This window comes from Brachypodium distachyon, chromosome 1 (genome assembly GCF_000005505.3).
Source record: "Brachypodium distachyon strain Bd21 chromosome 1, Brachypodium_distachyon_v3.0, whole genome shotgun sequence".
NCBI classification, from domain to species: domain Eukaryota; kingdom Viridiplantae; phylum Streptophyta; class Magnoliopsida; order Poales; family Poaceae; genus Brachypodium; species Brachypodium distachyon.
The window spans coordinates 54927661-54951782 of record NC_016131.3 but is presented as its reverse complement, the minus strand read 5'-3'; the positions used below and the strand labels follow the sequence as shown (position 1 = coordinate 54951782).

At 48.6% G+C, this 24122-nt stretch overlaps 2 protein-coding genes and 1 pseudogene across 4 annotated transcripts; 2 read left to right on the top strand and 1 right to left on the bottom strand.

The window, feature by feature from the left end:
• Nucleotides 1–3525: 3525 nt before the first annotated feature.
• Nucleotides 3526–6413, top strand: LOC104582292 (annotated as a pseudogene).
• A 1393-nt stretch (nt 6414–7806) lies between these two features.
• LOC100846031 (histone H2B.1) lies at nt 7807–8651 on the top strand. The gene has a single exon (XM_010230009.2). It carries the CDS (start codon nt 7900–7902, stop codon nt 8362–8364), a length of 465 nt encoding a protein of 154 aa, XP_010228311.1. The 5' UTR covers nt 7807–7899; the 3' UTR covers nt 8365–8651.
• A 7724-nt stretch (nt 8652–16375) lies between these two features.
• On the bottom strand, nt 16376–21274 carry LOC100845725 (pentatricopeptide repeat-containing protein At5g03800). 3 transcript variants are annotated; one of them, XR_001405506.2, is made up of 3 exons: nt 18653–21274; nt 17851–17940; nt 16376–16959 (listed from the first exon to the last, which is right to left on the bottom strand). XR_001405506.2 is itself a non-coding variant. In XM_024455398.1 (2 exons), the coding sequence occupies exon 1, from the start codon at nt 21257–21259 to the stop codon at nt 18659–18661; it is 2601 nt and encodes an 866-aa protein (XP_024311166.1). In that variant the 5' UTR covers nt 21260–21274; the 3' UTR covers nt 17850–17940; nt 18653–18658. The 3 variants fall into 3 exon arrangements, 1 of the variants encoding a protein (XP_024311166.1); XR_002960576.1 differs by having other exon boundaries at nt 16413–16959; nt 18496–21274; XM_024455398.1 differs by lacking the exon at nt 16376–16959 and having other exon boundaries at nt 17850–17940.
• Nucleotides 21275–24122: the final 2848 nt, after the last annotated feature.

The following is a 24122-nucleotide window of genomic DNA, read 5'->3' as shown; positions in this document are numbered from 1 at the left end:
ACATGCAATTTTGGGACGGCACAAATTTTTCGGGAAGTTTGACAGACAACGTTGAAAGAAACGGTCCTTATTTTTTAGATAGGTATCATGCAATCTTGGGGGGGCCCACAATTTTTTTTGGGAAGTTTGACAGACGACGGTAAAGGAAACGGTCCGTATTTTTTAGATAGGTATAGATATACGAACCCTGAGCGCGATCTTGCAGGAACGGCTGAGCGTCCATTGCTGCTTGTTGGGTTCTTCGGCCCCCAGCAGTAGGTAGAAATCATGCTCCCCTGCAGTCCACGGCGACCGATTCTATGACTTGGCCGCCGATAACGACATTGTCGATCGATCATGTCTGCCGTACGTGTGGCCACAAATCCAAGTACCTATGTAATGCATGGACCTACGACGACACAGCCGTCTACATATATGCACATGAAAAATGATGAGGACATCCACCCCAGAGAGACAACCGCGGCATTACAAGGACCGATTACTCGTGCGCGTGCGCGCCAACTCAATTATCAAGTACTTTCGTTTATTTGTACTATGGGCAATCTAAATGAGAATATGGTGCTGCCTAAATTAGATGCTCTTATGTTGATTAGGAATGAAGGACCGAAGCGGTGACACAAGGAATGGGAGCGAGTCGAACTTCGAGGATGACGGCACGCGTGCGAAAGAAAACAGTGCAGCAACTACCACGAGAATACGAGAAGTTGCAGCCACTTAAAGTCATGGGAAGAGAAGAGATGCTTGGGCTGCCACTTGCACTTCTAATGGGCCCAAGGCCATGTAACAGCCCAGTCCATCTTAAAATCTGAAACCCTACCTCTCTTCCACCTCCCACCCTCTATATAAGTGCAGCCACTACCCCCTTTGGCTGATTGGGTCTTGTTTAGATAAGTTAGCCATTGCTGCAACTTCAGGCTTCACCACTAGGGTCGGCTATACCTACTAGAAGAACCGCTATCGGAACCCCACCTTGTTACTCGTCTCCTTGAGACTGTTGTACTTCATCTTTATTTGCAATTTCAGATTGCCTTATCTCGATTCTTGCTTGTTCTCTAGCAGGGATTGGAACTTCGTGTTCAGGTTGACGGCGCCTTCGATTCTGTCAATAACCACAGGGAGTTGATGTAGCGATTGTTAAGACGCACCGCCTAGTGTCCGGTATAGTCGGATTGTCAACGTCTACTTCTGTCCTAAATCGTAGTTATCCATCTCACCGAAAGATCAGGCCACCCAGTAGCCATGGGGCGCATCAAAAAAAGATGCCTGCGACGAGTAGCTTTAATTTCGGAAACCCTGTTTCCCGGCCATATCCGAGTTCGACTCGGCACGGTTCATTAAGCGTGTTCGAGGTCGACATGGATTCGCCGTCACGTAGTATATGTGTAGCTCAGCGTGCTGGCAACTTAGTCGGACGTACGTACGTACAGCCTCGAATTAATCTCAGCCTCTCAGGACACATTAGACAGCAGACACGGACCAAATTTAACCACCGGCGCCGGCAACCGGCGCAGCCGATGGAGTTCGCCGCGTTGGCGCGGCGGCTGATCGAGGAGCACGCGCCCGCGGCAACGTCGCCCGGCTCCAGCTGGGTTCTGAGGGTCGACATTGACCTCCGGAACCCCGACGCGCCGCCGCTCTACACTATCACCGAGGTCTTCGCCAGCGCTGCCCACGACGGCAATGAAGGATTAAGCTGCGTCGAAGCCGATGATCAGGATGGGTTGCGGCAGGAGCCGGCGCCGGTGAGCGGCCGGATCGGCGAGGCAATTACGAAGGTCTGTCTCAAGTGCGCGCGCCTGTGGTCCACTAGTGTACCCTTGCGGCCTGGGTCGATGGCGCCCAAAGGTCGGCATCCATAAGGGTCTTTCTTCAGGGTGTTGATATATCAATTACGAGGTAGCAAGTTGGCTAATTTTTACTCAGCTCATGCGGGCAATTGAATTAAGTGGGTTGTATCCGTCCAATTCCCTTTAAGAAATATTGCTGAAGAAGTTCGGCTTACGTTACGTACGCACCCTCGTTTTGTGCGGCTGTACTCTGTGAAAGGGTTTAAAATGGGGAACTAATAAACTGATGTTCAGAACATGTCCAGCAATAGCTTCCAAATAGGGCTTCTAAATTTGCAAATAGGGGCCAGCCCTCATAAGTAGGGACCCAGCAGGAGCCCCTGAATCACAGTCCCTATTTCATTCACATCTCAGATTTTAAACCAAAATTGACCAATATCAACCCAAATTCGACAGAATTTCAACACAAATCGCTCAATTCAACATCTATTCATTCAATTTCAACACATATTTTCCTAATTCATCGATTCATATCCAATTTGAACTCAAAATAAAAAAAACCCCACCAGTTTCAGCCCTCACGGTGAAGGAGAGGAGGAGAAGGAGAAGCCTGCCGCGGCCGGGAGAGGAGGCGGCAGTCGGCGGTGAACATGGGAGGAGGAGGAGGCGGTAGGTGACGCTCGGGAGAGAGAGCAGGCTGCTGTGGAGGAGGAGGTCGGCGCCGGTAGGCCGCGGTGGAGGAGGGGGACGGCGCAGGCAGGCCGCGGGGGAGGAGGAGGCCTACTCCGGCTGGATCTGGCAGTGGCGGGAAGCGCTCGGCGCGTGCAGGACGTGCAGCCAAGGAAGAACTCGTGCATGGGGAAGAAGAATCGGGGGAAGTTGGAGAGTAGGGGCTCCCTACTTGGCCCGTGGGGTTGGGGGCTGGGGGCAAGATTTAAGGGCTCTAAAATTTTTGGGGGCCTGTTTAAGGGGCCTGTTGGAGAAGGTTTTTTGCCTCAAACCCCCAGATTTGGAGTAGGGGCCTTGTTTAGGGCCCCTGCTGGACATGCTCTCAGATGAGGTTTTTTTGTCTTGTTGTACTATGTGTCGACGTGGTATGGTATAATAGTCAGCTTCGACTATTTGACAGATCTAGTTCTTCACTAATAAGTACTCCGTTTGTCCCTAATTAATTGGCGCCGGACTTTTTCAAAAAACCCTCTGTAAATTTCCGAAATAAACCTGCTGTCCACACTTTCAATTAAACGTGGACTGTGCAGGTTTGTTTAGGGATTTACAGGTGTTTTTTTTTGCAAAAACACCGACGTCAATTAATTAATTAGGCACGGAGGGAGTAATAACCAGCTTGATTCAATTACCTTCGATCGTCTTCTATCGTCTTCACGTTGACAATAATCAAATGCGACAAGTTTAATTTGTATATTTTTATGAAGTTGCCAAGCGGGGCCAGCTCTTAGAAGATGCATATGGCAAAAAATTATTTCGCGCGTCCATGAATCGTATGCTGATCGATTCAATGGATGTGAAAGAGACAGGTCGATCGGCCGCTCCGGAAGTTAAACTTGGGCACATGTCCTGATTAAAATCCCCGAATTTTAACCAATCGTTGTCAATACAAAAAACACACAAACATGATGATACATTTCCTTGCAGAAGATATGAGTACATTTGGACCAAAATTAAAATCCCCGAATGTTTTTGCAAAGTCGTTGGCAGAAATATAAAAAGAATAAGAAGCATGGTGCAAGATAATGTCCTCGTGGCCACGGCCGCCATCCTCCTACTGATCCCTCTTCTCGTCAACCTTCGGCGACGGCGACGCAAGCACGGCACATCAACGAACCCGCCTCCGGGGCCATGGCGACTGCCGGTGATCGCCTGATCGGCAGCCTGCACCACCTGACGGGCGCGCTCCCGCACCGCGCCATGCGCGACCTCGCCCTGCGGCACGGGCCCCTGATGCGGCTCCGCATGGGGCAGCTCCCCGTGGCGGTGGCCTCGTCGCCCGAAGTCACGAGGGAGATCATGTAGACCCACGACGCGGCGTTCGCCACGCGTCCCGGACGCACACCGCCCGCACGCTCACCCGCGACGGCCTCGGCGTCGCGCCCGCGCCCGCCGGCGGCCACTGGCGCCGCGTGCGCAAGCTCTGCGCCACGGAGCTGCTGTGCGCGCGCCGGGGCCGGGCCTTCCGTCCCCCGCGTCGGCGTCGGCATCGGCATCAGCAGTGAACGTGAGCTCTGCCGTGGCGGCGTACGTTGCCGACGTGGTGGTGCGCGCCGTGGCGGGCGACCGGATCAGGGACGGCAAGGCCTTCCTGGCTAGCCTGGACGAGGGGATCAAGGTCGGCGCCGGGTTCAGCCTGGCCGGGCGGGTCGAGGCGGTGAACCGCCAGATGAACCGGCTCATGGACGGGGTCATCGAGGACAAACGCGCCAGGCGGGCAGCCGGCGCCGGTGACGACGACGAAGAAGACATCCTGGACGTGCTGCTGAGAACCCGGCCATACGAGGAGCCGCTCGAATTGGCACCATCCGTACCGTCATCAGGGTACGTAACTAAGACTTTCTTCCATATCGACCAAATCGATCGCGATGGTTGCTTCGACCGTGTTCGACGAAATGCTTACTTCCTTCCTTCCATGGCCGCGCGCGCGCATGTCCTGTTCGGGGCAGGGAGCGAGTCCTCGGCGACGACGCTGCAGCGTGCTATGTCGGAGCTGATGCTGAACCGCGCCGCGCTCCGGAGAGCCCAGGCGGAGGTGGGCGGCGCGCTCGCCGGGCAGAGCCGCGTCAGGGAGGAGGCGCTGCCGGGGCTGAAGTACCTGCAGCTGGTGATCAAGGAGACGCTCCGGCTGCACGCGCCGGCGCCGCTGCTGCTCCCGCGGGAGTGCATGGAACCCCGCCGCGTGCTGGGCTACGACGTGCCGCAGGGCGCCATGGTGCTGGCCAACGCGTGGGCGATCTACCGGGACATGGCCGTTTGGAGCGACGACGCCGAGGAGTTCAGGTCCGGTGCTCACAATATACTTTAGGAGTTATCCCCTAGTCTCTCCCATCGAAACTGCATCCCCATTTCATAATCTTAGTGCGGTGCCATGCAGCCAGCCACATGGGCTGTCACGTGGCACCCACCCACGCCGACATGTTATTTTCTAAATATTTGTCGCTGTTTTAGTTTTTATTTAAAAACGGAGTGAGTACCAATGAAAAAACCTGTCAATAAAATATATCATACATCAAGAAATATACCAATGAGGTAGGCTCATGCGGCAGCCTGTGAGGCTACCTGTAGAATCGCCCCCTCCTTCACTACGTACATTCGGTTCTTCACTTGGTCGTCGTCGTCGACGTGGCACATGGCCACGGTGATGGGCACGAAGGCAACCAGCACCGCCAGCACCACAAGCATCCCCTTGAGACCGGTGCCGAACCGATCGAACGCCAGCACCACCAGCGGCATCGACACCAAACTCCACGCCACCAACACGGCCGAGACCAGCACCTTGCACGCGGTGCTCACGTGCCTCGACGGCGGCACCGCCGTCTCTTCGTCTCCGTCGACGGGGACGACGATGTGCTCACCGCTACGTGGCATGGCTCCTCCTCCTCCGCCTCCGCCGCCTCGAAGCCGAGAGCTGACGCTGACGCCATGGGCAAGCAAAGCAAGCAAGCCAAGGATTCTGTTGCTTTCTTGATCTCGAGACGATCGATCATATAAGCTCCGGCCTCGTGGGTTTCCCGGCTCCAACTCGGAAACGAAGGCAGCACAGCCCACGCGGCATCGAACGGCATTCGGCTTTGGACACCGTATCGGAGTCTAGGCGGCGCGCGCCATCAATATATAAGGGCAGGCAGCCCACGCTCCATTAAACGCCGCACACAACACAAAGGACGTCCTACAGAACTAGTACAGCAATCTTTCGATCAATCGCGCGCGCGGAATTTACGCAATCCTTGGCGCTTGTCGATATACACATCGATCAGAAGCCAGCATGTTCTGCCTGCAGGTGTCTCCCGATCCGCTCCGCCGCTCGCTGCTGCTCTCCGGCTCCGAGCCAACGACGCCGATGCCAACGCCCGCGGCGTGCCACGTGGCGGTGGACATCCCCGAGGACGAGAAGGTCGTCGTCCAAGACTCCTCGGACGGCGTCGAGGGAGAAGAGACGGCGGCGCCGTCGGCGTCACCGTCGGGGCACATAAGCCCCGTGTGCAGGGTGGTGGTCAGGACGGCGTTCGTGGCGTACACGGCGTTCGAGGCGCCGGCGCTGGCGGCGACGGCGGTCACGCGGTACGGCGGCGGCGATCTCCGGGCGCTGCTGGTGCTGCTGCTGGTGGTGCTCACCATCGCGGCGCTCTTCATGGCCACGGTGCGCGTCTCCGAGGACGAGGACAGGGAGAGGGAAGAAGAACAAAAGGAGCAGGAGCAGGAGGAGAGCCTCCACGGCTGACGTTGATTACTTGATCGGTTAGCTAGCTTAGGTCCAACAAGTGCTAAATATTTTCCTTTGAGGAAAGTAAATAAGGAATTGATGCAAAGCATGCGAAAAATGTAATTAAGCAGGATCAATGTAATGAAATTCTTTTTTTTGTGTGTAATGAGATTCTTTTAGACTGAAAAAAACAATTATGAGATATTTTTATCCAACTGCAAATGAAAATTTCTGCGAGAAACCATGTGTGTTTTGTGTTTTTCGCCACATCGATGTATGCTCTGTTCCTGCCCTATCCTGTCTCGGACCTCAATTTGATCAGGCCCACCTTCTTAAATACTCCACCGCGCAGGCTTGTTGCGCGGCGGCGGGGCTGGTCGCCGTCGGCTGCTGTCTCTGCGCGTATCTACACTGGCGGTGCCGCACGAGCGGATGTTGTCATCTTTATTTAGCCTAGGCACTCCTTGCATGTCACAAAAATTTATCACGTTCATATGTATTTTTGAATCTCTTACGGCATCTACACTTCATGTACTGCTCCCTCGTTTTCACAAATGAATGGCAAGCACGCATTTTAAGATTTTTAATTTGACTAACAATTAGACTAATTATTTGAGTATTATGTGCTAAAAATTATATCATTAGATTTGTTTTAAAAACGTTTCCAATGATATAAAAATTACATCACTAAAATGGTTGCTTTCGCGGTCCCCTTCAGCTCCAACGATCAAGAAGTGCTGGATCAAAACCCGGGGCCTGTAAAGGATGCTGCCATAAAGAAAGAAATCTCTCGTGTCGCATATATTGCTTGGAAGGCGGCGGCGTGGAGGCAGTGTGAATGCAGAGCTGAAATTTCACTCCCTCCAAACGGAGTGCTGGATTTGCAGATGCCCGCGAAACCAATCTCGGTCCCGGCTATATGGGGATTTTTGGCTCGTGAGTTTGGATCCCATAGCTTTTTTCCGAATTGGGACGACTTTGCGGGATTTGTCCAGGTCGTTTCTTTACCAACCGAACCCCTTATATCGACGGTTATTTTTCGGATCGGGATGTTTCACGGGATCCGTTAGATCCCGAAAGCGTGATATGTCCAAGTACAGTGCATCAGTAGAAGAGATTAAGAAGCTTGCTGGCAAATAGGAAGATTTGGTTTTCTAAGATCCATAGATTGTAGAATAGGGTTAGTCATGATCTAGGGAACCAGTAGGCGCAACGGCTCCTGGCTCCGTTGTAACCCACGCTTAGTTGATGCAATATAAATCTCTTTATTCACAATTTTTTTTGTTAGTATACATTCGAATAATCATATGTCTGTCCTTATTAAAAGAAGAAGAGGATTTTTTTTTTCAGATTCGCGAAGTCTGTTGCGACCAAGTTTCGTGTCACCGGCAGCTGGGACCGGAGTGCAGTAGCCCCCCAAAACCACAAAATTCCCGCCAGTATCAGCGATCCGCGCGAAAACGCATCCCAACCGTCCATAGCCAAAATCGGCGAACGGCTCGATCCGTTCCACCTCATCAATCCGGGCACCCACCCCTCCACCAATCAGCGCTCACCACGCCCTCTCTATAAAGTCTCCGCCGCCGCTTCCTCTTCTCCCCCACACAAGCATCTGCAATCCCCCAATCCAACTACCCGCGAAACATCTCTCTTCTCCGATCCGAAGCCGCAGCCGCGTCCATGGCCCCCAAGGCGGAGAAGAAGCCGGCGGCGAAGAAGCCCGTGGAGGAGGAGCCCGCGGCGGAGAAGGCCGAGAAGGCGCCCGCCGGGAAGAAGCCCAAGGCGGAGAAGCGGCTGCCGGCGGGGAAGACGGCGGCGGCTAAGGAGGGAGGCGAGGGGAAGAAGGGCAAGAAGAAGGCAAAGAAGTCCGTGGAGACGTACAAGATCTACATCTTCAAGGTGCTCAAGCAGGTCCACCCCGACATCGGCATCTCCTCCAAGGCCATGTCCATCATGAACTCCTTCATCAACGACATCTTCGAGAAACTCGCTGGGGAGTCGGCCAAGCTCGCCCGCTACAACAAGAAGCCCACCATCACCTCCAGGGAGATCCAGACTTCGGTTCGCCTCGTCCTCCCCGGCGAGCTCGCCAAGCACGCCGTCTCTGAAGGCACCAAGGCCGTCACAAAGTTCACCTCTTCTTAGATTACTTCGTCTGGTTGGTTGTAGATTTCTCGTGTTAATTGCCTTGGGAGTAGTAGTGGTTAGCAGTACTCGAAGGGGATTGTTGGATGATGTTATGTACTCCAGTTGTGTACGTAAGAAGAACCATGCTACTGCTATTAGATATTGTTTCCTCATGGATCTGATAGTACTGTTAGTATTCAACTCGATGGCTTATGCTATTCTAGATGATTCCTGGTTCATTTTTCTTGTCTTGTTATTTGTGTTTCTCTGCTTTGTCTTGTGTATGTCCATGATGTATTGCTCTAGTTTCATTGTCTGTTGATGTTGAGTAGTACTCCAGTAACTTCAGGTTTGTTACTTGGAATATGGAAGGAGTCAGACAATTTCTGTTTCTGTTGCATGCTACTTCTCGATTTCTGCACTTCTGCTACACATGGCTGAAGCTTTTGGTTATCTCTGAAATTTTGATTACTTATACACTTGAAAGCAATAATTCGTTTGATTTCTGTGTTGTTTAGAACTTGCTGCAATTGTGTTCTGCATTTGGCTAATGTTGCAAAGATACGTAGCTCTTAGAACAAATACTAATCGATCATTTATCTGATAGTGCTGTTATAAAGAAAGATACTCCGTATATATTTAGAACACGTGCTAACTGAAACGACATACGAGTATATAACTTACATTATCGCAAGATAAAGTCTTGTACTGTACTACTACCGGTTTGCCATTTCTGAACGACTTGAGTTGACGGTTTTCCTCTGCTCCAAGCTCCTATATATAATCTATTCATTGAACCTTATCTTTTTAGAGTTATCTTTTTAGAGTAATAATAGTTTTTCTAGAACCTTGCAGTTTCCAGACAAATGGTTTCCTGACAAAATCAATTCATTGAGGTTAGTCATGGTGCCAACTTCTGATGGAAGGGGCCCCGAAAGAAAATTGTATGATAAATCCAATTGCCATAAGACTGAGGGCAGCTTAAAAATATCCTTTGGTATTGAACCATTCAGGCGGTAATTTGTTGATAAATCTAGCACAGATAGTTCCTTCAGGTTCCCAAGAGTTTCTGGTGACCTTGTGAGATTTCCTACAGATTGTGGTATGAGTCCTGTGACGATACTACTATACATGCCTAGGTTAGTCATGTTCCTTAGCTTTCCAATGCTCTTTGGGATTACTCCTGAATGGAAGTATTCGCTAACATGAGCCCATTCAGGCCGACCAGATTGCCGATGTCTGCAGGGATGCTCTCAGCGATCCTAGTATTTGTAGAAGGAAGGTATTTGGTTTCACTCCCATGGTATTGAGTTAATAATTTTTCCTGTCTTCTTGAAGGAAAACTGTGAAAGGAGATGCCCAGAACTATACAAGAGATGGGCTGCACAGTCGTATGTTGGTGCTATCACCTCTCCAAATCTCCATTAACAGTTCGAATTGTATATCAGAAAATGGGCCAGTAGTCTGAAAACGCTTTACAAATTCTAAGTTGTATTCAGGAAACTCTGTATCTGTAAATGTTACTGTCCTATAAGTAGCAACCTACCAAATTTGGAGAATTTTTTTTATTTCCAACGAACGGCCACCTGCTTTGCTATTAATGAAACACGGTAATCTGGCTCGATGTCTTTTTTCGAGCCAACTAATCTTTCTCGCTTTGTTACCATCTATATACTACATCTTGGTTGATATGGCATATGCATATTCAACTGTTCTTGATGACTTGTGACCATCTGCAGCAATCTTTTTGATGCCAAACATTCATCTTTAATTGCTGATTTTGGTGCAGATCACTGCAGCGTTCAGGCTTGTCTTTCCTCCTACATCCCCCCTTGCAAGAGGAACATCAAACATTAAGGTTCCGATGTCCCTGGCCGTGTCCCGTATCAGCATTCGCTCTCCTGGCTTGTTGGTGCAGGATAACCCAAACCTGACAGGATAACCGACCGTCAGATTTGAATGAGCGGTGGATATAGGGGAGAAGGGCACGCCTATGTCAGGGCACTGGATCTCAGTCCAACCTGACAAGAGAAACCAAGCGCTCCTGGATTCTGCTTCTCCAGGTGCCATCGCCGTGCAGCAGCATTGCCGGATTGCTTATCTCCATGATTCTGCCACGGAGAACGCTTTCAGGTTGATGCTTGAGCAGCAGGTGATACCTTTACAAGGCAGTGGCGACGCACCCTTCACAGCGCCTTGTATCTGGCCGCGAAACTGTAGCCGATGCAGAATGTTGAAGATTAAACACCTTCACCGCCACGACTGCCAAGACCAGCACGATGCACGCGGTTCTTACGCCGACACCAACGCCCACACCGCCGTTTCTTCGTCTTCGTAGACGGGGATGATGCTCACCGCTACGTGGCATGCCGGCGCCGCAGCCTCCAAGTCGGCAGCTGACGCCATCGGGAAGCAAGCAAGCGAAGGATTCTGTTAATGCACGCGTGCGACATCCCCAAAACTGACACCGCTGATAAGGTCAATGAATTCAGACCAATTTCACTGCTCAACTGCTCTCTCAAGATACTCACTAAGCTGCTTGCCGAGACTGCAGTCCATCATACTTACTTTGATCCACCATAATCAATATGGTTTCATCAAGACAAGAACCATGCAAGACTGCTTGGTATGGGCTTTTGAATATATTCATACATGCCACAAATCCAAGTCAGAGATTATCCTTTTAAAGCTTGATTTTGAGAAGGCATTTGACAAGGTGGAACATAAAGCTATTCTCCAAATCATGCAAGCTATGGGATTTGGTGTGAAATGGTGTCAATGGATTGACCAAATTCTGCATACTGCCACATCACAGATCATACTTAATGGTGTCCTTGGGAAGCTAATTCATTGCAAGAGAGGGGTTAGACAGGGGAACCACTCTTACCACTTCTCTTTGTGATTGTGGCCGATCTTCTACAATCTGCACTCAATTTTGCCATGCACCATGGTCAACTTCAGAGACCCATTGAATCCACTGCATGCCCAGACTTCCCCATCATCCAATATGTTGACGACACACTCATTATATTAAGAGCTGAGGTGACACAAATTCAGGTCCTGCAAGATATACTACAACAATTCCACTCCTCCACTGGTCTTGAGGTCAACTTTCAGAAATCTAGCTTGATCCCACTCAACATGAATGCTCAGAGAGGTGCTTATTTTGGTGACCTCCTCTCATGTAAGCTTGGCACCTTGCCTTTCACATATCTAGGCCTCCCACATATCTAGGCCTCCCACTGGGTACATCTAAACCGAAGATTGAGGAATTCATGCCCATGATCAAAAAGATTGAAAGCAGACTTTCCTGTTTCTCAAGTATGCTCTCATAAGGTGGTAAACTCCAACTGGTCAACTCAGTCCTCTCAGCACTGCCGACATTCCAAATGAGCACTTTCATGCTCCCCAAAGGAGTCATTACACAGATTGATAAATACAGAAGACACTGCTTATGGAGAGGACATGATCTCACTAAGAAGAACCCCCCCACTTGTGGCTTGGGAAATGGTACGTAGGCCAAAGAAAGAAGGGGGTCTTGGAGTGATCAATTTGGAAAATCAGAACAGAGCACTCATCATGAAGAACCTGCATAAATTCTATAACAAGACCAATCTCCCATGGGTGCATTTTGTATGGGAGCAGCACTACATGAATGGTCTGCCACCCATGAATAATGTTGATGCTTCCTTCTGGTGGAAGAACACACTCAAACTCATTGATCTGTATAAGGAGCACTCCAAATGCACAGCTCACCAAGCCAATACTATCCTATTTTGGAAGGATAACTGGCAACAAGAACCTCTAAAGAACACATGGCCTCAACTCTTCTCATATGCTACCAACAAGGACTCCACCTTATGGGAAATGGCACATTCTGCTGATATTACAGAACAATTCCACCTGCCTCTCTCTGCTTTGGCATTCGAACAACTTCAAGAACTCAACATTCTACTTGACTCCCTGGAACATTCTGACAACCAAGGCTTATGGACATACACCTGGTCCAGCCCTGAATATTCCACTTCTCAGATGTACAAACACATGGTCATACACATTGAGGTCCCACATAGTATCAAATGGATTTGGTCATCATGCAATCAACTCAAGCACAAGTTCTTCATGTGGCTCCTGATTATTGACAGACTTAACACCAGAGCCATGTTACAAAAGAAAAACTTTCATCTTCCTGACTATACATGTGCCCTCTGCAACCAGCCACACCTTGAAACAAGAGATCATTTGTTCTTCCACTGCAAATTTGCAGTCACATGCTGGAGATATATCTGTCCACTATTTACTCCTCAGACCACAGTCCATGGAAATCTTGAAGCCATCAAACAAGAGATTAAACTCCCATTTCATATGGAAACATCTACAATGGTCACTTGGTGCATCTGGAAGACTCGCAACGATTATATCTTCAATGGAATTCGGCCCTCACTCTATAGATGTAAAAGGCTTTTTAAGGACGAAATGAACATCGTCTTCCATAGGGTAAAAAGAAAGAAATACCATGGTTTCAAAACCTGGGTAGATAGCTTTAGATGAATCTTATTTTTCTTTTTACCCTGTACATATTCATTTTTTTTAATATAATAGCCATAGGCCTGATGGCCTAAAGCTTTCCTTGAAAAAAAAATGCACGCGTGCGATTGATCAATCGTTGGAAAGCGCCAGTTGTTACTCTCTACTTCCTCCGTTCCTAAATACTCCCTCCGTTCCTAAATACTTGTCGTTGTTTTAATGCAAATTTGCACTAAAATAGCGACACTTGCACTAAAACAACGATAAGTATTTAGGAACGGAGAGAGTACTTGTTAGTATTTGCTTGAAAACCACCTCTACGGTGCAAACCGTGAAAACTCCATCGAAAAAAGTTTAAAAAATTCTCAAAAAAATCACATATGTTAGAAAAGTGATGGTTTATATATGTGTAAAAGTTCAAGTCCAAACTCAATTTCGTAGGGTAGCAGCGAAAAAGACAAATTCTGCATGAATAGTGGTTTTTCAGTGTTTGACACTGTTCATTGTAAATTTCTCTTTTTAATATCTCCAAATGCTTTTGATTTTGAACTTAAAATTTTGCAGGTTTGTAAAACATCACAGTTCCAACATATGGTATTTTTTTAGATTTTTTTGAAACTTCTATACGTGATTTTTATAAAGTTTGCACGGTTTGCACCGAATGAGGATTTTCACCGGATACTTCGCCCCGATGATATAAGCTCCGGCCTCGCGGTCTCGTGGGTTTCCCAACTCCAGCTCGGGAACGTAAGCAGACCTGATCGGCACGAGACATCCAACGGCGTTCGGTTTCGGACATCATATCGAAGTAGTATAATGACCCTCTTTTTTTAAACTTCTAAACCAGTTTATAGGTTTCAGACAGCTGAAACTGAAAGAAAGGAAAAAAATTTCACGGGCCGCTGGGAGAAGCCTAGTGAGTTTGTGGGAGAAACTTATCGAGAGCAGCTTCGCGAGCTTCTGCACACGAAGAATTAAAACTTGCACGCACAGCGAACCGTTATTACGGACAAAATGCCACCGCCGAGTTTCCTTGAAAAAAAAAGCCGACCCGAGTAACCCGCGACCCCTCGCTCTCATCCTCATTCGTCACCATGGCCTAACCGTAGCCGGCCACTGCTGCTCCCCATCTCTCCCCGCAGTCGCCGCCGCTCCTCCCCCGCCCCACCTCCTCTCAGGTGGCCGCCCCGCCTGCTCTCCACCGCTGGCCCGGCTTCCCCATCTCTCCCGCAACCGGCGCCGGCAGCATCTCCCCGGGATCGAACGCCTGCTTCCCCATCTCTCCCCGCAGCCGCCGTCCCGCCTGTACGTCGTCCAGGGGCTCGTCGCCTGCCACTGCAGCTGTCTGGATCCGGCTATGTCCCCAAGCCCAACGGCCCCCTCCAGATCCCCTTCTGTGCGTGCATGAAGGACGAGTTCGTGCCTCTGACTTGAGCACTGCAACCAGCTGCAGCATCGTGAGATGCACATGGCCGTGGAGGAGGACCACCGCTTTGTAAAATCTGGATTTGTGCAGCCAAACGTAATGTCTCCGGATTTGGGGATTTCAGGGAGCAGGAGCCAGGAGTGCTCCCGAAGAATGAATTTGTACTTTATTATTAGTTTGTTCCACGGTAGAATAATAAAAATGAATTCAGACATCAACTAAACATGAAACTAGTGAAATGTAGGGGTATTTTGGACATTTTATATTCAGATTAGACAAGAAGCTAGCTAAATTTTCAGAAGCTGAAAAGAAGGGGTTTGAATAGCTTCCTAGAGCTTTCCGTGACAGCAGCTTTCCAGAAAAATTCAACTGAATCTGGTTTCTGGAGAAGCTGCAGCCGAAAAGAAAGGGGCCAGTTAAGGCCCACGGCCCCATGCTGCATTAATCGGCACACACAACGACGTCAATCGCGCGGCATACCACACGGCAAGCCTTGGCGCTTGTACTGTTGTACACATCGACATCGATCAGTAGCTAGCTAGCAGGCGTCCGCCACCATGTTGTGCCCGCTGGTATCTCCCGGCCCGCTCCGCCGCGTGCCGCTGCTCTTCGGCTCCGAGCCGCCGACGCCGGCGCACGTGGCGGTGGACATCCCCGAGGGCGAATTAGAGGTCGACGGAGAAGAGACGGCGGCGGCGGCGTCGGGGCACATAAAGCCCGTGTGCAGGGTGGTGGTCAGGGCGGTGTTCGTGGCGTACACGGCGTTCGCGGTGCCGGCGCTGGTGGCGACCGCGGTCACGCGGTTCGGCGGCGGTGATCTCCGGGCGCTGCTGGTGCTGCTGCTGGTGGTGCTCACCGTCGCGGCGCTCTTCATGGCCACGGTGCGCGTCTCCGAGGACGAGGACATGGAGAGGGAAGAAGAACAAGAGGAGCAGGATCAGGAGAAGGGCCTCCACGGCTCCAGGGCTGACGAGGATTAACTATAGAAAACTAAGGGCAAAGCATGCAAACATGATGTAATTAAGCACGAGAAATGTGATTAATGACATGTGTGGATGCAATTGCAAATGAAAAATTCTGCGAGAAAAAGAAGTGTGTTTTGGGGGATGTTCAACACCGATGTATGCTCTGTTTTGCTGCCCTGTCTCGGCCCAAAATTTGATCAGGCTCGCCTTAGTTAACTAACTGTCCAAGTCGTTAACCCAACCACCTAAAATACCTAATGATAGTTCTTACAGCACATGCTCCAGCAAGAACACGGTAGCTGTACATATTTGTTCCGCGGCACAAGCACCAGGGAATTCAATTTGATCATCATGCCGACCCTGGACAAGAGGCTGCTCGGCTGGACCGACTCCGACACGGAGGACGACGAGGAGCGACTTACAGCCGACGCCGTCGTCGAGGAGGACGCAAGGTACGACCGGCGCTGCGACGCGGTGGGCTTCGTCGACGACGTGCTCGTGCCGGGGTCAGGCGCCGGAACCCGTGGCCGTGCAAGGCCGTCCGGCGCCACGCGCAAGGTAAACAGTACGTAAGTCGTGAGCTGTGCCGCCTGTGCGTGCATTAGTTCCAGTCGCGCAAAGATTTGCAGGTCCTGAAAGTTTATGCGGTTGGTTCCATGTGGAATGTGTATCCGCGCAGGCTTGTTGCGCGGCGGCGGGGCTCGTCGCCGTCGGCTGCCTCGGCGCGTATCTACACTGGCGGTGCAGCACGAGCTAATGTAATGTAATGCTAGATGCTGTGTTCTTTATTTAGCCTAGGCACTTTTTTCCTTGCATATCACAATGTGGATATGTATATCATGTACGGAGTATCTTTTAGGCCTCTCCAATGCATGCTAAATGGCTAAGCACCTCAAATTTGTCTCAGTCTCCGCCATATCTCCAACCTTTTGGATAAACATCAATATTCGTTTCCACTTGTCTTCACTTCAAGTAATAAGCAGACCAAAAGTTGCACTTACATCTCTAAAATGGTCGAGTTTCACTGGTGCAATTTTAAGTGGCTGAGACTTGAGAACATTTTAGAGAATTGATTAGCAGAAAGCAGAAATAATCAGATGAAAACCGAATATGAATTTTCCCCGGCTTACTACAACAACACCCGGCAATTGAACGTGGACCATTCAATCGTGTCTCAAATCCAGCTGTTAGGGATCCCTGTAAATATACAACCCAGTAAACACTATACGAGGGTATCTACTATGCACAGAATAAACCAGTGGTTATTGGTGATTTTTTTTGTAGGGTGCAAACTGGTCTTTGGATATAGCGGAAATCTGGTCGACTGGAAGTGAACTAACTGTCTAAATAAGAAAAGAAAAATCAAACAGTCTAACTAGCAGTCCTAGCTGTGAACAGTCTAAGGCCCTGTTTGTTTGCTTTTGTTGCTTCTAGCAATCTCAAAAACACTTCTTCCGTTTAGAAGCACCAAAAGCACGTCCGGAGGTGCTTCTCAGCTTCATGTGTAAACAGGAGAAGTGTTTTTGAAATTGCTAAAAACACCAAAAGCTGAAACAGAAGTTCAAACAAACATGGCCTAAATAAGGAGCTACAATCAGGTTCTCAACACAGATTACAGTGAGAAGGAACAATAACAACTATCCTTGCTTACCGACAAGACAAGACACACTGACACATCCTTGCCTTTAAGTTTTCCTACAAATGGAAATGAGTATCATCAAACTATATGTCACATTGCCAAGGCTATCAAACCTGACATGTATGCAGTGGAGAAATGAGATTTTGACTAGTATGTGCTCAGTTTTATTTTGAATAACCAAGCTAGTAGCATGAAGCAACTCAGAGATGCAGTTTGCAGTTTTTCATTGGCATAAGATGACAAATTAACAAATTTCAAAGAGACTGAAGTTATAAAATATAACAACTGATCAATAAATGAAACAGAATACTTCCATTTTTGAAAACATGCATAAATATATGTTCATTTCAGATATATCCACACAGACACGCATGCAAACTATCCAGAATATATGTTCATTTCAGAAAACGTGCAGCAGTGGTGGTTCAGGGCCAAAGCATGCAGTAGTAGTGGTACTATGATATGATCTAAAGAGAATTGTATGCCATGCCATGAGGCTTGGCTCTTGTGTTTGTGCTGATATATGAGCTGAGACATTGTACATTCCCAAGGGGGCATGATTGTCCTCAAAGGGAAGCAAATATGTCGCTATACGGTTTTGAAAAGGCCAACCAGGAAGAGGACCACAAGGTCCGATGGGAAACCACTGCGGCCAAGCACACATGAATATGGATGGATTGCGTAAGAGTCGCCTAGACCACAAGTTAATTGTTTGACATACACTGCACCATCGAGATAACCACAAAAGTCGTATCACTCTTTGTACTTTTCTCAACTTCAATCTTTGTGTGCCTCTATGAGACAATTTCTCAAACTTGACACACAACAAAAGGATTCTTCTGAAGAAAACGTGAGAGGCAAACACTCAACCACAGTGAAGTGCACTCTATTTCTGCCTAGATCTAACTAGAACAAGATACTAGGACCGTTGAGCCAAGAAAACATACCTTCTTTCCCCTACCAGGCAGAAGCACAATGCATTACTCATTAGCTCTGTTCTATCCCTAAACCTCGGGCTAATTGCAGTCATTAGGTAACTGAAAGATAAGAAAAAATCATTTAAGCTATCTGATTGTAAGTTAGATAATTTATTGTACATTAGGTGAAATGCATAGAACTCATTGAGATCGCAGTTGATGTAATGATGTTGGTATATACAGAGTGGTCCATAATGAGAAGTCTACCTGGGCTATTACAGAAACAATGCAAAGAATTGTAAGTTACTTGTCAGGGCGTGATACTGACCAGGAAAGCAGATAAGAGTTGCTGGAAGCTTAGTGTTAATGGTGGCTTGGTGAGTACACAGTTAAGTCAGGGGAATAGAAGATGTCTACTCATCATCGTCTTAATCTTTTTATGTAAGACTAGGTTGAAAGTAACTGCAAACTGGTCAACAACATCACAAGACTTAACAGGAACATACTCTCTATAAATGTTAGATGTTGCATATCTCTAACAATGTATGCTAACTGCAAACAGAAAAAATATATTTAAAACAACTGACCGTTAAATCATCTAAAGTGTTGAATTTTTGCAAATCATTTGTGCTAATGGACACTATTAAACAGAGGATTTGAGCAAAAGGAAAATACTTGTCAAGTATGATGTTCAGCAGTTCAGGCTGTTCTCCCGTGAATGCTTCTGAAGAAACTCATAGTGATGTACAGGACCTCAATACAAGGATATCTTCTATAGTTTCTACAGTACTACAAAGACGGTGCAAAAAAGTCAAAATTGGTGGTGCCGTACCAGTCTCTATTCTCTACAGGAACAAACCCCTCCCCTGAAAATATGAAACCCACTCGAGTCTCTGACTGAAATCTCTTTCCCGGTGGCAGCAGATGCATGCTTCATAAATGAGTGACAATCACCACACATGCGGATGTTCTTCACAACATTGACACTTTGCCCAGGGCCTGACATTAGAAGGCCATATGTAGCAGCTAGCTTTGCACTGTGGTACATTAGGAAATGCCTCTTTTGGTGTTCCTCAACATCATGTAGGACAAAGGTGGTGTCTGGTTCATACCCTGCCTTCATGCACTCAAGGGTTAGCACATCCAGACCAGCATATATGTCCTTGGACTGAGGGTGCAATCTATCCCGTGCGAAAAATGAGTGAACTGTGTTGTTATGAAATGTCCAGCTCCTTGCTGGAATCTTATGGATGCCTTTTTCACGCATCTCCTGCCTTGTGTTCTCTGAGCAATGCCACCTTGCTGATTCAGAGAGCAGATTAGATGCCAGAACATATGTGGATGGGTCTTGTGGTTCCAATGCAAGCAGATGATTCATTGCTCGCCTCCGCATTGTCATATTTGATCGCTTGCTACAGCTTTCTAGCAAAGATCTCCAAACTAATGCACCAGGCTTGAATGGCATACTACCTATAAACTGTTCTGCCTCATCAAAACGATCCCAGCAGCCAAGGACATACACAAATGCTGCAAAGTGCTCCATGGCAGGTTCAATGTTGTATTTGCTAGACATATAGTGAAACAGTTTCATACATTTATCTACTGAATCTGAGCTTGTGTAACTGCAAGCTGATACGATCAGAAGAAAGGTAATGGAATCAGGCTTGATGACTAATCTCTCCATTTGAGACCATATGTCCAGTATCTCATCTCCCTGGCGATGGAGAAGATGAGCAGTGATCAGCGCATTCCATGACACGAGGTCTCGATGAGGCATTTGCTGAAAGAAATTAACAGCATTTTCTAATTGTCCACACTTTCCATACATACTGATTATAGCATTACCAACTCCACAAGCGTGCAAATGCCCAGATTTTGCAGCAAACGAATGCATTTCCTTTCCAAGCTCGGCAAAACCTAAAGCACCACAAACTCCAAGAACAGTACTCAACATGAACTCGTCAATGAACTGAACATCACTGCTTCTAAACTTTTGAAGGAAGATAGAAAACGCTTTCTCATACTCTCCATCTCTGAAGCTGGCAAGTAGCAACGAATTCCAAGCAATGTGAAAGCTCTCCGGATGGCGCCAATGCTCAAACAATAGACGTGCATCTCCAGACCTGCCACACTTGATGCACATGTCTATCAGTCCAGCATCAATCCAGGGACTAGAACCACAGCCGCACTTAATCACAAATGTGTGGACCTGCTCACTCATCTTCCTATCTGCCACGATAGCACAAGCATTGAGGACACCAGTCACTGTAACGTCTGACATCTCCAGCCCATTCTCGAGCATTTGCCTAAACAAACCCAGCCCTCGCAGCCCCGCCTTCTTAGCAAAAGTGACTCGGACACCTTCCTTGTTCAGACAAAACCCAGTCAATACTGCATTGTATGTAACAAAATTCCTCTCCGGCATCCGATCAAACACAGCCAGAGCCGTGTCAACTAAACCAAACTCCATGTATCCATTGAGTAATCCGGTCCACGAAATTACGTCCTTCACCAGCATCCTCTGAAACACGCCGACCACATCCTCAACAGAATCACCATGCTCGGCATAAAAGCCAATAAGCGCATTGCCAACACTGAGATCAACCTCCAACCCGGACTTGAGAGACAGAGCGTGCACTGCTGCCCCCTCGGGCAGGCCGAACCCCTCTGCGGCCGCGGTCAAGAGCGCCGACAGCGAGAACCGATCAGCCGCAATACCGCCTGCTCGCATGTCCTCAAACAGCTCAAACGCCTCCTCGTACCTCCCCAGCTCGACCAGGCCAGAGAGCACCGTGTTCCACGACGACACGTCGCGCCCCTCCATCCCGTCGAACACCCTCATAGCGTCCTCGAAGCGGCCGCACTTGACGTACATGCCGAGGAGCGCGTTGGCGACGAGGAGCGAGCCGCCGCAGCAGCAGCACGGGTACTTGGCGGCGAGCGCGTGCACCTGGGTCCCGAGCCGCGGGTTGCCCCTGCGGATGCAGGCGGTGAGGAGGCCGACGAAGGTGTACTCGGTGGGGGCGAGGCCCGCGAGGCGCATGCGGCGGAAGAGCGCCTCGGCGGCGGAGGCGGGGGAGCCCAGGCGCGCGTGGCCCGAGATGAGCGCGCTGTAGGAGGCGGCGTCGCGGGCGGGCATACGGTCGAACACCCCCCGCGCGTCGTCCAGGCGGCCCGCGCGGAGGTACCCGCACATGACGGCGTTGGCGAGGCGCGCGTCCGGCAGGGCGGCCGCGCCGGACTTGACGGCGACCGCGTGCGCGGCGCGCGGGTCGGCCGTGCGGGGCGGGAGGCGGGGGTGGGGTGCGGTGCCATGGACGGCGGTGGCGGCGGGCTGAGGCGGCGGATGGGGCGGGAAGGGGAGGCGCGAGCGGGAGCGGGGCGGGGGCGGAGGTGCGAGGGGGAGAGCGGGAGGGGAGGATGAGGTGGATGTGGCCATTCATTTCACTCCAAGCTGGACGAAGCTGAAGGCGTATCCCACTTTGACGCTTTGGCTTCTCGCGCCCGGAAGCCGGAGCCCGGAGCCCCCTCTTTTTTTGTCTTTTTTCTTTTTTCTTTTTTGAGTGCCGCGCAGAGGGGACGCCCCTTCGTGAAGTTGCTGCTGTACGTAACCAAGCGCCTTTACCCCAAGCGCCTTTACCCCTGTGATCTGACGTCCAATTTAGATCCACCGGTCAAGACCAAACCAAGGCAAAAACAAACCCATGACTGCTTGACTTCGGCAGAGAAATAGAGAACGAGGGGCGAGGGAAAGTATTTCGCGGGGGCGGGAACCAGGCCGCGGCGCGGAGCAGAGGGCCGCCGGGCTCGCGCCCCCACGCCTCGCCACGGAGCGGAGGGCCGCCGGGGTGGGCACTGCTCGCGCCCCGACGCCTCACCACGGGGCAGAGCGCCGCTGGGGTGGGATCTACTGGGTGTTGCTGGCCGTGTAGGAGAAGACTGCAAGGGAGGTATGCCCTGTCTCTGTCTGGTTGTAGGCCATCTGTTTGATTTAGACTTTAGGCCACTGATTAAATCGGTTTGATTTAGTGGTAATTTCTATGCATTTTTGAGTCTATTGCCTGTACAATTGGTCCACTAGTAATAGTTGTTGGCTTCAAATTTGGCAGTTCATAGCATAATTGTTGGGTTGTGCAATGGCAAAGTCTGATAAGGGGGTTCCTGAAGTTGGCATGAGATTCAGAAATTTAGATGAAGCTTGAGTGTTTTGGGTAGCATATGGTGGTCGTGTAGGCTTTGATGTGAGGAAAAGGTCGACTAATAAGTGCAAATATGATGGTAAAGTGACATCACGTAGATATGTGTGTTCAATGAAGGTATTCGGAAAAAAGTTGAAAGAGAATCTATTCAGAAGTGCTTTAGAGCTGAAACAAGAACTAACTGTGATGCTAGGATGAGTCTTACATTGGATCGAGAGCCTGGAAACTATGATGTAACTGATGTAGTGCTTGAGCATAATCACTTCCTTCACGTGCCACAAACCCGCAACTTGATGGCATCACAACGGAAAATTTTAGAACTACAAGGTTTTGAAATTGAAACCGCGGATGATTTTGGAATTGGGCCAAAATCTGCACATGAGCATGCTAGTCGTCAAGTTGGTGGATCATTTAACCTTGGCTATACCTATCGGGACCGCAGAAATTTTTTCCAAAGCAAGAGGCAAAGGGAGTTGGCATTTGGACAGGCCGGATTTTGTTGAAGTATTTTCATGACAAAACTGCAGAGAATCCGTCATTCCAGTATGCTTTGCAATTGGATTGTGAGGAGCATATAACCAACATATTCTGGGCTGATGCTAAAATGATCCTTGACTATGTACATTTTGGTGATGTTGTCACAAACAAAGAATATAGGCCATTTGGTGTTTTTCTTGGGCTCAATCAGTTTAGAGAAACCACTATTTTTGGTGCTGCTCTCCTATTTGATGAAACAAGTGAGTCATTTACATGGTTGTTTGAGACTTTCCTAGCTGCACATGATGGAAAACAACCTAGAACTATTTATACAAATCAAGTTGCGGCAATGGCAAAAGCTATAGGTAAAGTATTCACAGAATCATATCATGGCTTGTGCACCTACATAATGCAGAATGCTATCAAGCATTTATCTCCAGTGAAGGGTGAAGACAAAGATGAATGTGAAGAGGAAGAGGAAGATGCAGAATCTCATATTCTCACTGATTTTAGTGCTTGTATGTATGGCTATGAGGAGAAGGCACTATTTGAAGAAGCATTTGATGCAATGAGATGTAAAGTGCATAAGCAAACATGGTTAGATAGTATCTACAAGTTGAAAGAAAAATGGACTGAATGTTATATGAGAGATGTCTTCAGCTTGGGTGTGAGAAGTACACAACTAAGTGAGAGTTTCAACAATGCATTGAAGAACCATTTGAAATCAGATTTTCATATTGTTCGATTTCTGAAGCATTTTGAGAGGACAGTGGAAGAAAAAAGAAGCAAGGAACTAGAATTTGAGTTTGAGGCAAGGAAAAGGATACCGAGAATAAAAATGTCCACACCTATGTTGTTGCAAGCAAGAAAAGTCTACACTCCAGTTTGTTTTTAAGCTTTCCAAAGTGAGTACGAAAGATCCATGGCTGCATGCACCAAAGTATTGGATGGAGACCACAAATATGCTGTTGCTATTGGGACTTTGCGTGGCGATTTAATTTTTGAGGAGGAGCGCATAGTGATAGGTGATCCTCTGAACCAAATAGTTTCATGTAGTTGTGGAATGTTCAATAGGACGGGGATATTGTGTGGACATGGTCTAAAAGTTCTTGATTTGATGAATATAAAGACGTTGCCAACCCATTATATCTTAAAGAGATGGGACGAGAGAAGCTCGCGAAGGAAGTGTATTGGACAGGCAAGGAAGGAATGTGGTAGAGAATCCAAAACTAGAAGTTTTCGAAAGGTACAGGTTTCTATCCTATAAGTTTCACATTTTGGCAAACAAAGTGGCCAGCTATCCAGAATGTTGCTTGTTGTTAGAAAATGCACTTGATTGTTGTGGTACACAATTGGAGGAGAAAATTAATGCTTCGGCTAGTGCTAGAATGAACAATGTAAAGGCCAAGGAAATGTTGACCCTAATGTGCAGCAAACAAATGATTTGCTGAGTGCTGCACAACTAAAGGAAAAAGAGATGCCTCAATCAAAAAAATTGAAGAGAACAAAAACATGGCTCGATAAGGTACGGAAAGGGAAGCGCAAGCCAACTAAATCTGCCGCATCAACAAAAAAAGGAACAAAGGTATGTAATCTGGACATTTCATAGCTTGTTATCATCCATTT